The 14,022-nt window shown below is 35.1% G+C and overlaps 1 protein-coding gene across 6 annotated transcripts in view; it reads left to right on the top strand.

The window, feature by feature from the left end:
* Window positions 1-14,022, top strand: part of IMMP2L (inner mitochondrial membrane peptidase subunit 2) — an 879,518-nt gene that overhangs the window by 35,380 nt on the left and 830,116 nt on the right. For all 6 annotated transcript variants that reach the window (XM_025379245.1, XM_025379241.1, XM_025379243.1 and 3 more), the window contains one exon: window positions 4,324-4,460. In XM_025379245.1, coding sequence (XP_025235030.1) covers window positions 4,326-4,460 — 135 coding nt within the window. In that variant the 5' untranslated portion in view covers window positions 4,324-4,325. The remainder of the gene's footprint in view (window positions 1-4,323; window positions 4,461-14,022) is intronic.

Raw genomic sequence — 14,022 nt, 5'->3', positions numbered from 1 at the left:
AATGGCATTATGAGCATAATTTTAGTATGAAATATTTTGACATGTAATTCAAGAGAATGACAAAATAACAGTGCTTTGACAGGCTACCACAGCCCCTTGACACTTTATCTCCTTTCTTCTCCCATCATTGCCCATCTAATTCCAGATCCTGTCAGTTCAACTTCCAAAATACATACTTAAATCTGCCCATTTTAGTCCATCTCCACTATCATCCTACTCCAACTATCATCTCTTGCCCTGGACCACTAGAATAATCTGGTTTCCCTATATCCATTTTTGTCCTATCCAGACTTTCAGATAGATGATTATTTCAACATGCAGATACGATCATTCACCTCCATTTTAGAACATTTCAGTTACTTCGCATTTGCTGCAAATCCTTACAGGGCCTGCGAGGTCTTAACTGCTCTGGCATTTACATTGCCTCCTCCCATTTATGTCCCACTGTACTCTTCCACTTCCTGTGTGCTTTATCTACACCAGCCTCCCTTCAGTTGTCCATCACAACATGACCACTCCTGTCACAGGGACTTTGCATGTGACATGGCTGCTCTCTGGAATACCCTTGCCTACCCCACAGTTCTTTATCTAGACAACTCCTCCTCATTTTTGAGTTCAGCCTCTTCCTCAAAGACCTTTCCTGACCTCTCTGTATCTCTCTCATAGCACTTATTACACTCTTATGTATGTTTATGTGATTTTCAGATTGACCCTTATCATTCCATAGTTGGTTGTAAAAACTCGATGAGATAGGGGACTGGGACTGGCCTTGCTCACTGTTTTATGGTTCCCTGGTGCCTAACACAGTGCTTGTGGAAGACCCTTAGTAAACACTGGTTGAAAGAATGAATAAGCCAAGTAGTAAGTGAGTGGGTAGATGAGTGGATGGATGATTGAACTGCCTTAGCAGGGACAAAGAGACAATCCACTGGAAGTCATTTTCTCATGGAACCAGGTGGAGGTTAGAATGTAGAATGTGGTAGTGGTGTTCATTTTCTGTACAATGTTTGTTCTGCAGATACTTAATGTAGTACGGAGGTAAACTAAATGTAAGGAGACATTCAGGATGATATTTCTTTGCTAACTTTTCCCCTTTTCTCATTTTCAGAAGGTAATAAACTTGAGGAGTGAGTAAACATCTGACCTTTAAACACCCAAATATCAGTATTTTCCAGACTGGCTCTAAGGGAATCACTTGAAGTGTTTTATTTTGGTGGTCTGAGTGAGAGTGGGGATCTTCATTTTTAAGCATGTCAATCAAGGCAAGCTTGGGAAACACTACCCTGGAATTATTATCTGGGAGTTGTATGTGACTTAAACATAAGTGTAGACCACCTAAAATAACTTTGAAGCTGTCAAACTGGTCAAAGAGGAATTGATTACTTACTGTTGAGCCATTTCCTTTCTATTCTACATAGTAACTATTTTTTTTTCCCTATGTACATGGGAGCATGTTATAAATTACTTGTGGAGTCAGATATTTTATAATCTGAAATCTTTGGATATATTTATTTATATTTTGGAAACATTAAAAAGAATAGATGTGGAGGTCATTCCATTTATACATTTATTGTAAGACCGATGTTTGTGTTGTTAAACCTGTGGTTAGAAGTGTTTTCAGAGAGACTGAGCTAATAAAATCTAATATTGAGGAGAATGCATCTTTTGCATCTTGAAGGTACTAATTTGATAAATATGTCAAAGTTATTCTTCTATATTAAGGCAGATAGTACATGATAAATGGGACCTTTGTAAAATAGTCCATTGGAAAAGTATATTAAATCTTTTGTAGAGATATGTAAATGGAGCTAGTAAAGGTGTTTTGATTCTAGGCAAAAGATGTCATTGAAGAGAAATTAGTTTTACTCAAGGGCTCACATTAAAGCTGGGTATGAATGAATGAAACATGTCAAGCAGGTTTACTCTTTTAGGAGTATAGTGGTTAAGATAGCTCACAGAAACAGTCAGTACCTTGGGCCAAACACATTTCTTGAGTACCAGATGTGTGAAATCATAAGCAATTTAACTTAAGATTATAGTTGTTAGATGAGTTTGAATGAAAACATGTTTTTAAATTGCTTATATTCTAAAGTTAGTCTGAGTTACATTTATTCTGATTAGGTATAAAAAGATTACTGGTTTGGGTGAATGTTATGTTATGTGCAATATATGTTGATAAAAGTATAAAAAACAAGAGTACTGGTCTTAATTACTTACCTTGCATACATATAGCGCTTATTGATGTCAGTTACAGTAGGTAATTCAGAATTAGCCAATTTAGATTATCATTCATCTTTTTCCTGTGATATATTAAAGATTTGGGAGGGAATTAGTGGTTGAGTATTTTTATTTTTATCTATTTTCTGAGTAAACAGATAACATTGTGAGTTTTATTGTATACAACACAATGTTTTGAAGTACATGTACATTGTGGAATGGTTAAATCTAGCTAATTAATAAATGCATTATCTAACATATTTATCATTTTTGTGGTAAGAGCATGTAACATCCACTCTGTTTACATTTTTCAGGAATACAATATCTTATCATTAACTATACTCACCTTACTATACAACAGATGTCCTGAAATGTATTCCTCCTAAATGTAATTATATCTCCTTTGAGCAACATCTCCCCAACCTCTCCTCCCCACTAACTACCCCACCTTCTGGTAACTACCATTCTACTTTCTACTTTTATGAGTTTAACTTTTTTAGATTCTATATATGAGTGATTGTGCAATATTGTCTTTGTGTGCCTGGATTATTTTACTTAACTTAATGTTCTCCAGGTTTTTCCATGTTGTATCAGATGGCAGGATTTCATTCTTTTTTATGGCGAAACATCTTAAAGTTATCTCACATCTTAAAGTTCATTCATCCATTGATGGACACTTAGATTAATTCCATACCTTGGCTATTATGAATAGTACTGTGATAAACATGAGAGTGCAAATATCTCTTCTATATATTGATTTCAGTTCCTTTGGATATATTCCTAAGAACAGGATTACAGAATCACGTGGTAGTTCTATTTTTAACTTTTTGAGGAACCTCCAAACTCTTTTCTATAATGGCCATATTAATTTACATTCCCATAAAGAGTGTATATGGGTTCCTTTTTCTCCACCTTTGCCAGCACTTGTTGTCTTTTGATAATGGACATTCTAACTGGGGTGGAATGATATCCATGTGGTTTTGATTTGCATTTCCCTCATGACTGCACATTCTTTTCATATACCTCTTGGCTATTTGTATGTCTTCTTTTGAGAAATTATTGGTAAGCTCTTTTGACCATTTTTTAATTGAGTTGTCTTTTTGCTATTGAGTTGTTCGAGTTCCTTATGCGTTTTTGGATATTAGCCTCTTGTCAGAAGTATAGTTTGCATATATTTTCTTCCATTCTGTAGGTTGTCTCTTTATTATGTTGATTGTTTGCTGCACAGAAACTTTTTAGCTTGATGTAATCCCCATTGTCTGTTTTGCTTTGGTTGCCTGTGCTTTTGAAGTCTTATCCAAAAAAGTCTTGCCAAGACTCCAGCTTGTGTGACAGAGTGAGACCCTGTCTAAAAACAACAACAACAATACCAACACCGCCACCACAAACAGTGCAAGTGATTTATCTCTGATTTAACAGTCCAAATGTAAGCAATGCAGGACAGTGTGGTGCCTCCATAGTGTTGCGGACCTAGGATCCTTCCATTTTGTTGCTTTGTCATCTTTACTTGAAGCTTTTATCTCATAGTTTGAGATGGCCACCCCTACTCCAACCACCAAATTGTTACAGTTATAAAATGGGGAAGAAAAGGGAGGGCATCCTCCTTTTCAGGGTACAACCTAGAAGTATATCCTTTCTACTCATGCCGTTGATCAAATCTAGTGACATGGTCACACTTAGCTGCAAGGGAGGCTGGAAACAGTCTTCAGTTGGGCAGCCACATGTTCCACTGAAACTTTTATTGCTGTAGAAGAGAACAGATATCAGGGGTATAAGGAGTAACTTCATCATAATAGTCAGCAACAGAAAATAATTTACTTCTGGAATGCTTATTTTTTTCTAACTTACTGTTTTGTGTGGAGAAATTTCCTACTGAAGTTAGCAAGTGGACTTGAGTCGTGGAAAAGCGTTAACCTGAGTTCATGTATTTTGCTTTAGGACTTTAACTAAGTCAGATTTATTCTGACGGTTACAGGAATGAGTGTGAAATATATTAAGAGACAAGATTGCCCTTTGGTAACTCTTACTTTTCATGTACTGTTTTTATGTTTTTGTTTTTCACCTATATTGAGACTAATTTCATAGTTGTTTTCTTTGTATTTTTAGGTATGGCACAGTCACAAGGGTGGGTGAAAAGATACATCAAGGCCTTTTGTAAAGGCTTCTTTGTGGCGGTGCCTGTGGCAGTGACTTTCTTGGATCGGGTCGCCTGTGTGGCAAGAGTAGAAGGAGCATCGATGCAGGTGAAAATGATATAACTTAATTCTTTAAAGCACATACCTCATTGTTTTTCAAGCACTAGAAATGAGAGTGCTAATTATTATTCCTATTCTGGGAACTGAAAGGTTATAAAAAGGCATTGAAATGAAATTTTACTTTACTGAATGTGTTCTTAAGGTCTTCTAAAACAGTCATATTATAATCAGAGGAGAGGTTAATAAAAGTAACTATCAGTTCTCTGGGTCTGTAGTTTAAATTTTTCTGAGAATTTTAAGTGGAGATTCTTAAGAAATTATACTAAATGACACTATTTTCTATTAATATGGCTCTATTCGAATATCCTTTTAATGCCAAATTATTAGTGTAGTTGCAAGATAGGTTCGAGTCACAATCAGTTGCTCTGTTGTTATATAGGTATATGATTTCAGTTTGTAGAAATGTATAGACCATTGATCCCAGATATTGTGTTGTATTCTTTAAGCATGTTGCTAATTGAAAAGATTAAGTGCAGTTTACAGTGGAAGAACTTTGGAGTGGAGATTTCCAGAAGTTTTATGCAAATAGTCTTCTGGAATAACTTGGAGAAAATTATGTTGTCCTAAAGTTGATGTCTAGAGCCTAGTGGTTTTAGTAAGTTTATGCAGTTAGGCAGAATTTGCATTTTGTTATGGGGTTTGGTTTCTTGTATTATCAATATGTATTAAGTTCATGTGTTGTGCTAAATAGTTATATAAAACAAATAACTAAAATGAATATATAACCTTCTAAAAAATCAAAATTATACAGAGAATAACCAGCTTAGTTTTTTTTTCTTTTTGTTTTATTTAGAGCTAGTTAAGGGCATAGTTATCAGCTTTAGGGAGTTAGAATTAGTTTGCTTTATTTATTATAATTATGGTGTTGAACTTCTCCCTGAGTTCTGGTAGTCAGTGAGATACAGAAGGTCAGGGAATCCTTTAGCTTCTTTGGGAAAAGCTACATTTTTAAAGCTGGACTGCCTTTATATTCTACTTCCATCATTTGAGCACACTTAGGGCCTTCTCTTGGGCAGAAGATTCTGCTCTCAACCCTTGTCTTTCAGATTCTCTCCATAGTGGGTCACCAGCCCAAAGCAAACTGGTCACTTACTTTGAATGCAAAAATATCTTAATGTAGGGGTACAGTAAACATAGAAAGGGAGATTTACAGGCATATGGCTTTAAATACACTTTAACACATTAAAGATAGAATGTATTTTATATTTGTTGCCTCTTTAATCTTGAATTCCTAGCAGCCTTGTCTTAGACCCAATCCTTAGGAAAATGTAGATATTCTTTGCTGAGCTTTGGAATCAGATTCTTCATTTCAGATTAAAACTGCCTTCTTCACAGCCATCCACATTCCTTTTTGGTCCCAAGGATCCCTTTGAATCCATTCACAAGCATGTATCTTTTGGTAATAAATAATCCAGTTAAGAATGATTTTTTTCCCCCAATTTTGTTACTGTTGTCTTGCTATACAACTATCACTGTTCTAAGAAGAACTTTTCCAGAACACAAAATCTCCTTACTTTGGATCCAATGATATTCCAGAGGATCATGTGGCAATCATAATATCCCAGTCTTCATATTTTTAGCCCAATATATTCCTACGGAACATCTATGTTGATGGCTTGTGCTGTGAGCTAAAGCGGTTCATTGCATAATATGAGATACAGGTCTTGCTTAGAAGACCCTGACTGTCTTATGAAAGAACAAGACTTATCCCCAGTGAAGAAGGTAGTGAAGAAAGTGTTAAATCATGTTATTTCTAAATGTCGATTCATGGACTAAAGCCAGGTTTGCATTAGATATATTTGAATTTGCAGAGGTATTAGAATTTCTTGCAGTATTCCTGGGCCCTACCCCTAAGAAGTCAAATTTATTATGTTAGAATTTGTTTGGTATATTGTATATAGTTTCCTCGGCTACTGGTAATAGGAAAATAGCTTGGTACAAAGGGAATTTGTTGGAAGGCTTATTATATACACACAAGGAAGTCAGGAGTGAGGCAGTTGTCAGGGACAACTAGAGCCAGGACCTGAATGCTGTTGGAGTGCTCCGTCTTCTTTCGAAGTTCTTCTCTGCATCTTGGCTTAGTTCCCTAAGACCAGCTTTCTTTGCATAGCAGGGTACATGGCTGCTGGCAGCTCGCATGCCCAGTTTCTTCACCGCCTGAGAGAGATTGCTCCTACTGCCTTAATTTCAGTTTGGAGTATCTTGGGGAAGGACTGTGATGTATTCAGCTTGGGTCACATGCCCTTTTCTATACAACTATACAGATCAACTTTGGCCACCAGGATGGGGAACTGTGATTGGTCCAGCTTTGAACAAGTATACACCCCAAGTCTGTGGCTAGGCCAAGTGATCTGTAAGAAAATGACAACATCTCTTTGAATCACATTGTTCTGTGGGAATTAGGGGGTGGAGTATAGGTGACATTTCCTAGAGGAAAGAGAATGCTATTTTCTGAATCAAAGTAGAATGGAATTCTAGGAAGAAAGGAAAACAGGTTTTTACAATCGGGTCTATATTTCATGAAATTTAGACCAACTCTAGGTATAATAGATAATTTAATTTACAGTTTCACTAGATACCAGTAAATCATACTTTAAATTATTTAAGAGCAGAAATTACAATAATGAGATTTACAGATTAACTAATTCAACATATTTGAAGACATCTTTGCTACTATACAGCTTTGATCAACTAAACATGTTTATGTCATGGGGTTCAACAGAATTTTTGACAATTGGGATAAATTCTTCTCTTTAAATTTCTCTAATGACTCAAGGACTGAAATAGTTGGCATGGTGTGGAGATCTCTGGAAGTCCCTGAGCATCCTGCAAGGAACACAGCTGCTTTTCTTTACTCTGGGAAAAGCCACTCTTGAAGGTCACTCAGCAACTGGTAGAAACATTATTTAAGAAATAGCCAAGGATTGAAAAATTAAATCTCATGAAAGGGACATGTAATACTAGTATTTTGGGTTTATTGAATACATACTGTTATGGTAACACTGGAAATTCACTTTGAGTAACCAATTTTGCTGTAAAAATTGTTTTTTGATCTTTCAAAAATTCTGTTGGTATGTGTTTAGGGGCAGCATGTTTTTAAGATTCCCTCTATGAGAAATACTTATTTACTTATTAAACACTACTGAGTGGTTCTTTTTTCAGGTTAGGATTTTCAATATTAATTTGCAATTCATTAAGTGTTTGACTAGAAAGATAAGGGTGATCAAACATGGGAAGTATCAGCTAATTAAAGGCAAGCCACAAATGAAAATAAAGTTTCTAATGATGCATTGGTACAATTCAATGGAAAATAGGATTTAGTTTATAAAATATTTGGTTTTTATAAAGCCGTAGAGCTACATTCATTTCATTAGATGAGTTGTCCCTTTTGCAATGCTCGACACAATAAATGCTGGCACAAATTGGTGGTTAATGATTATTCATACTGACCTATTCACCTCATGCACATGAATCACTTCTACTGGTTGCTGAAAGGTTACCTATGAAAGTAGATGTTCTTCCTTTTCTTAAAAAAGAAGCACCACATTACACGACATTAATTTAATTCAGGAAATGAAGACTGATATTGCATATAGTTGAAACTACAGAGGGAATTTATGTAGGTGGAATGTAATTATTCAGATTAGAACTTTAATCGCTTACAGAGGCTTTTAGAGTAAAAGGGTGCCCTAGGAATAGTTTAATGACCTCATGCCAAAGTTTTAGGTTTTATTTGAGTGAGAATTCCTGCAGTGGGGTTACTGGTCCTGATAAAAAAAAGTATATGCTTTCCACATTTAAAACTAAGATTTAAGACTTTGAAAAGTAAGTAAAAGAAATAATTTTGTGTCATTATCTTTTTTTTTTTTTGTAATTGATACATAATTTTTACATAGTATACCATTTTCCTATTTTCATTTGCATGGCCAGAGGGGAAAAATACTTGAACACACTACTACACAATCCTGTCTCTCTAGGTCAGACTTCAGAGATATATGTATGCGGAATATATTAGGAAATTACAGAATATGTAGGAAAATACAGTTTAATCAGCATTGAGGTTTTTGTTCATCAGTAACATACATTTATGGGTTTGAAATTGTCTTGACTTTCAGCTACCTGTGATTATCTTGTTTCCTGTTGAGTTTGAAATTAAAAGTATCATCAAAAAGCAAGCAAAGAGACTCTGTCTTTCAATCTGTGTTTAAAAAAATTTTTTTAAACCTATAGCCGGCTTAATAATATTCAACAGTCATTATTGGTTGTAACTTATTTTGACACTCTGAGAAGCTGCATACAGACTCTCAAGAAAAGAGATATATTGTGATTTACATACCAGCATTTAAGATAGAGTTATGGAGTTTTATGTTACCTGCTAAATTTGCACTTCCAAGATGCTGGGCACCAGCTGGCACACATTTCCTCCTGTGCTGACTCCTCTGTGTCATCACTCGCCTTGGTCTGCTGGGGCTGACATCAAAGGAAGTCAGGATTTAATGTTGGAATGCTTTATTGGCTTACTTGTGTGCTTTCTGCCCAAATTATTCTTGGCTCAGAAATCTCACCTGATGTTTTACCCCTTAGGATGAGTTATGAGTTTTTACATAGTTCTGTAACCTGTCATTAGTAGAGACTTTGTATTTATAGCAACAAAAGTGTGATCCTGAAACATTTGGCGAGTGATAAATTTGTAATGTCCCTTTGTGGATTTTTCTTCACTTGCCGTGATAGAATAACTATGTGTTTCTGTTTTATATAGCCAGGGTTGTATCTGTTATTTAAACACAAACTTTATTACACTTTTAAAAAAGTTGTTGTAAATTTAGATTTACACAAAAGTTGCAAGAGTAGTGCAGAGAACTCCTATGGGTTCTCTTCCCAGATATACCAGTTTTCAATATTTTAGTATATTTATTTTATTATATTTTTTCCCTCCCTCTTCTCTCTCTCTTCCTCCTCCTCCCCGTCCTCTTCCTCTCCCTCTGTATTTATGCGTGTATGAATACATACCCACAAAAAGTCTTATTAAACCATCTGAAAGTAGGTTTCATACATCATGCCCCTTTAATTCTGAATACTCTTGTACCTTCTTCCTGAGTCATGATGCTTGCTGATTGGTATATTAATGCTTTTCTTTAGCTTATTTTAAAATTTTATACTTTATTCATAGTATTATAGAGCTTTAAATACATTAAGAAATGACTCAAGTTCTAAACTTTACATTTGAAACAACTGAGACTCAGACAGTTGAGGTACTTTATGTAAGCTCACACAATCATTGAATTTTGGAATTCTGGCTTGGACCAACTGTGATAGTGCTGTCCATTTTACTAAATAATAACTAATAAAAGTTGTGCCTTGTCACTGTTATGATGCCTCTTTTTATACTATTCCTTCTCACAGTGATGTTTTATTCCATTTTATTTTGGTTTATGGAATGATGTACTTAGTAAGTTATTTAATTTTGGGATGATTCTGTAGTACATTTAGTACTTAAATATAGAAATTAAGCTTTATGTTATAATGGGAGATAAAAGCTTTTAAATTGTGCCGCTCAGATTGATAGAAGATACTCTTCTCTTAGAAAGTCTAAAGATTATAAAGTTTATAAGAAGGGATTAGACTATCTGGAAATATAGCAGATGAGACATATTGAAATATTCCCAATGCAAAACTTGTAAAAAATTAAAAACAAAACATTAAAAACTTTAAAAATGTAGAACTAGCTTGCAGGGAAGCAAGGGAAATTCTCAGAGACCAGAGTAAGGGGAAATACATTTCCAGGGCAGTAAGTACACATTAAAGTCAGTAGCTGTCACATGGATATTCGTCAATTCCTGGTCATTTAGAGCTTTTGGTTTCAATGGCCATATGGGGATCAGAAGACAAGGTCATAGGCTCATACAAGGCAGGAAATTGGAACAGATATTCTAAATAAAGTCAGGACCATGGAAGAGACACATCTTTAGGAAATGGATAGACTAAAACAAAAATCTGTTCTGTAAGAACAATTGTCTAGGCTCTGAGAGAGAAAGCCCTGATGTGGAATTGAGGTTTGAATTCGCATTCACTGCACCTGAAAAATCCTAAACTGAGATACTAATTTCCAGTAGCCTGGGTTTAGAGCAGCCCCAGGCACCAAATTCCCTGGGCACATGCAGCTTGCAACCAGGCCTTATAGAATCCCAGAGATAAAGTTTGATGAACATTATATCCCAGTAAAAATATTGCATGAGAAAATGAGCTCTATAAGTGAGAGTCAGAAGCAACTGTGAGCTGAACCAGACTTTAAAGACTTGAGAAATTGGAGCTATCAGATATTAAGTGTAGTTGAAACAAAGAGAGGAGAATGAAAATAGGAGACAGCAATAAGAGATAATCTAAAATGGTCAAGCAAAGTACTAATTTTATCACTTGTGCTTTGATACATTGTTTTTTTGGGTGATGATGGCATTTATTGTGGTTATTGTAAAAACTTATCCTCATAGTATGAATATTACAAAATTGGCAGTGAAAGACATAATAGCTGAGATGTACTTTAAAATAATATGACAAAAATAAAAGTGTAGTAGGGTTACAGATGAAACAAGATCGGCCATTAATTCATAATTGTTGGCTCTACGTGATGGATTACTTGATGGTTCATTATGCTAGTCCATCTACTTTTTAAAAACCATTTTTATTGAGGTGTTATTTATATACCATTGAATTTACCCATTGTAAGTGATATAATGATATTTTCCAGCTTTATTGAGGTAAACTGACAACAATTACATATATTTAAAGTATACATGGTATATATATATATTTATTATACTTTAAGTTCTAGGGTACATGTACACAATGTGCATGTTTGTTACATGTGTATACATGTGCCATGTTGATGTGCTGCACCCATTAACTCGACTTTTATATTAGGTATATCTCCTAATGCTATCCCTCCCCCTTTTCCCCACCCCACGACAGGCCCCTGTGTCCAGGTGTTCTCATTGTTCAATTCCTACCTGTGAGTAAGAACAGTATACATGATATTTTGATACGTGCAGACATTATGAAATGATTACCACAAACTAATTAACATACCCATTACTTCACATGGTTACCTTCTTTTTGGTGGTGAGAACATTTAAGATCTACTCTCTTAGTAAAATTCAAGTGTAGAATACAGTATTATTAGCTATAGTCACCTTGCTGTACATTAGGCTTCCAGAAATTATTAATCCTGCATAACTGAAACTTTGTATACAGTGACCAACATCTTCTCATTTCCCCTACTTCTCAGCTCCTTGCAACCACTATTCTACTCTCTGCTTCTGTAAGTTCAACTTTTTTCGATTATACATAAAAGTGAGATCATGCAGTATTTGTCTTTCTGTGCCTGGCTTATTTCATTTAACATAATGTTCTCTAGGTTCATCCACACTATCACAAATGACAAGATTTCCTTCTTTTTAAAAGCTGAATAATATTTCATAGTATATATACCACTGTGTGTGTGTGTCTGTATATATACACCTGCAGAAGAATATCCACACACACTCATATATATACAAAAACCCACAGCCATACTGGCCATACTTCCCTTCATCCATTTATGAACATTTAGGTTACTTCCATATCTTCGCTGTTTTGAATAATTCTGCAATGAAATGGGAGTGAAGATATTTCTTTGACTTACTGATTTCTTTTCCTTTGGATACATACCCAGAAGTGAGAGTGGTAGATCATCTGGTAGTTCAGTTTTTAATTCTTTGAGATATGTCCCTATTTTTCATAATAGTTGAACTAGTTTATGTTCCTACCAATAGAGCACAAGGGTTCTCTTTTCTCCATATTCTCACCAACACTTATCTCTTGACTTTTTGATAATAGCCATCCTAGCAGGTGTGAAGTGACATCTCATTACACATTTAATTTAATTTCCATTTCCCTGATAATTAGTTATATTGAATATTTTTTATATGCTTCTGGGCCATTTGTATGTCTTCTTTTGAGAATTCTCTATACAGGTCTTTTTTCTATTTAAAAATCAAGTTGTTTGTTTTCTTGCTATAGAGTTGTTTGCATACCTTATATATTTTATATATTAACCCCTTATTAGATATATGGTTTGCAGATATTTTCTTCCATTCCATAGATTGTCTCTTTACCATGTTGATTGTTTCCTTCTCTCTTCAGAAACTTTTTAGTTTGATAGAAGCTCAGCTGTCTATTTTTGCTTTTGTTGCTTGTGCTTTTGGGGTCATATCTAACAAATCATTGCTCAGATCAGTGTCATGCAGCTTTTCACCCTATGTTTTCTTCCAGTAGTTTTACAGTTTCAGGCATCATCTTTAAAAATCAATTTAGAGTTGATTTTTGTATATGGTGTGAGATAAGGGTCTGATTTTATTCTTCTGCATGTGGATATTCAGTTTTCCAAGCACCATTTATTGAAGAACCTATTCTTTCCTCGTTGTGTGTCCTTGGCATCTTTGTTGAAAATTGATTTTTCATAAATGTGTACATTTATTTCTGGATTCTCTATATTCTATCACATTGGTCTATATGTCTGTTTTTATGCTAGTACCATACTGTTTTGATTACTGTAACTTTGTTTTTGAGTTAAGTAGTGTGATGCCTCCAGCTTTATTCTTCTTGCTCAAGATTGTTTGGCTATTCAGGATCTTTTGTGGTTCCATATGAATTTAGGATTGTGTTGTGTATTTGTGTGAAAAATGACATCAGAATTTTAAAGGGAGTGCAGTTGAATCTGTAGAATGCTTTGGAGTGACTTGAATTTTTTATTAAAAATATTTTATATAATAAAATATCAATAAATAGTAGTAAAATTAATAAACTTATGGAGTCATGCAATCATTACCATAACCCAGTTTTAAAATATTTTCATCACCTGAGAAAGGGACCTCATGCCTGTTTGAAGTTAATCCTCACTCCCACCTCTTTCCTTAGGCAACTACTGATCTGATTTATAGATTTGCCTTTTCTGAACCTTTCCTGTAAAAAGAACCATACTAATGTGGTTTTTTTCCTTACTGGCTCTTTTATTCACTAGAATTTTGCGAGGTTTAGCCATGTTATACTATGTATTAGCATTTTGTGTCTTTTTATTGCAAAAAGTATTCTCTGTATGAATATACCACATTTTGTTTCTCCATTCACCAGATGATAAACGTTTGGGTTTTGATGTTTTCATTATTGTGAATAATGCTGCTATAGATATTTGTGTACAGTTCCATGTATATACATGATTTCATTTCTCTTGGGCAGATACCTAATAGTGGGATTGCTGAGTGGCATGGTACATTTATGTTTAACTTTTAAGTAAATTGCTCAACTAACTCGGGTGGGGAAGTGGGCTGCTGACTGGCACCACTTGCACTTTCATTCCACCTCTTTAACACCTGATATGGGGGAGTGAAGGGCCTACTTGCCCCATCTTCTTATTGCTGGGGAGTGAAGTCCCGCTCCCTGCTGGGCCCTGCTGACACCATGGTGTTCGGGGATTGGGCGGGTGGTTTTTCCTTTGATGTTTGACTGGATTAGGATG

This window comes from Theropithecus gelada, chromosome 3 (genome assembly GCF_003255815.1).
Source record: "Theropithecus gelada isolate Dixy chromosome 3, Tgel_1.0, whole genome shotgun sequence".
NCBI classification, from domain to species: domain Eukaryota; kingdom Metazoa; phylum Chordata; class Mammalia; order Primates; family Cercopithecidae; genus Theropithecus; species Theropithecus gelada.
The sequence above is the reverse complement of the archived record's forward strand: the minus strand, read 5'-3'. Positions and strand labels throughout refer to the sequence as shown.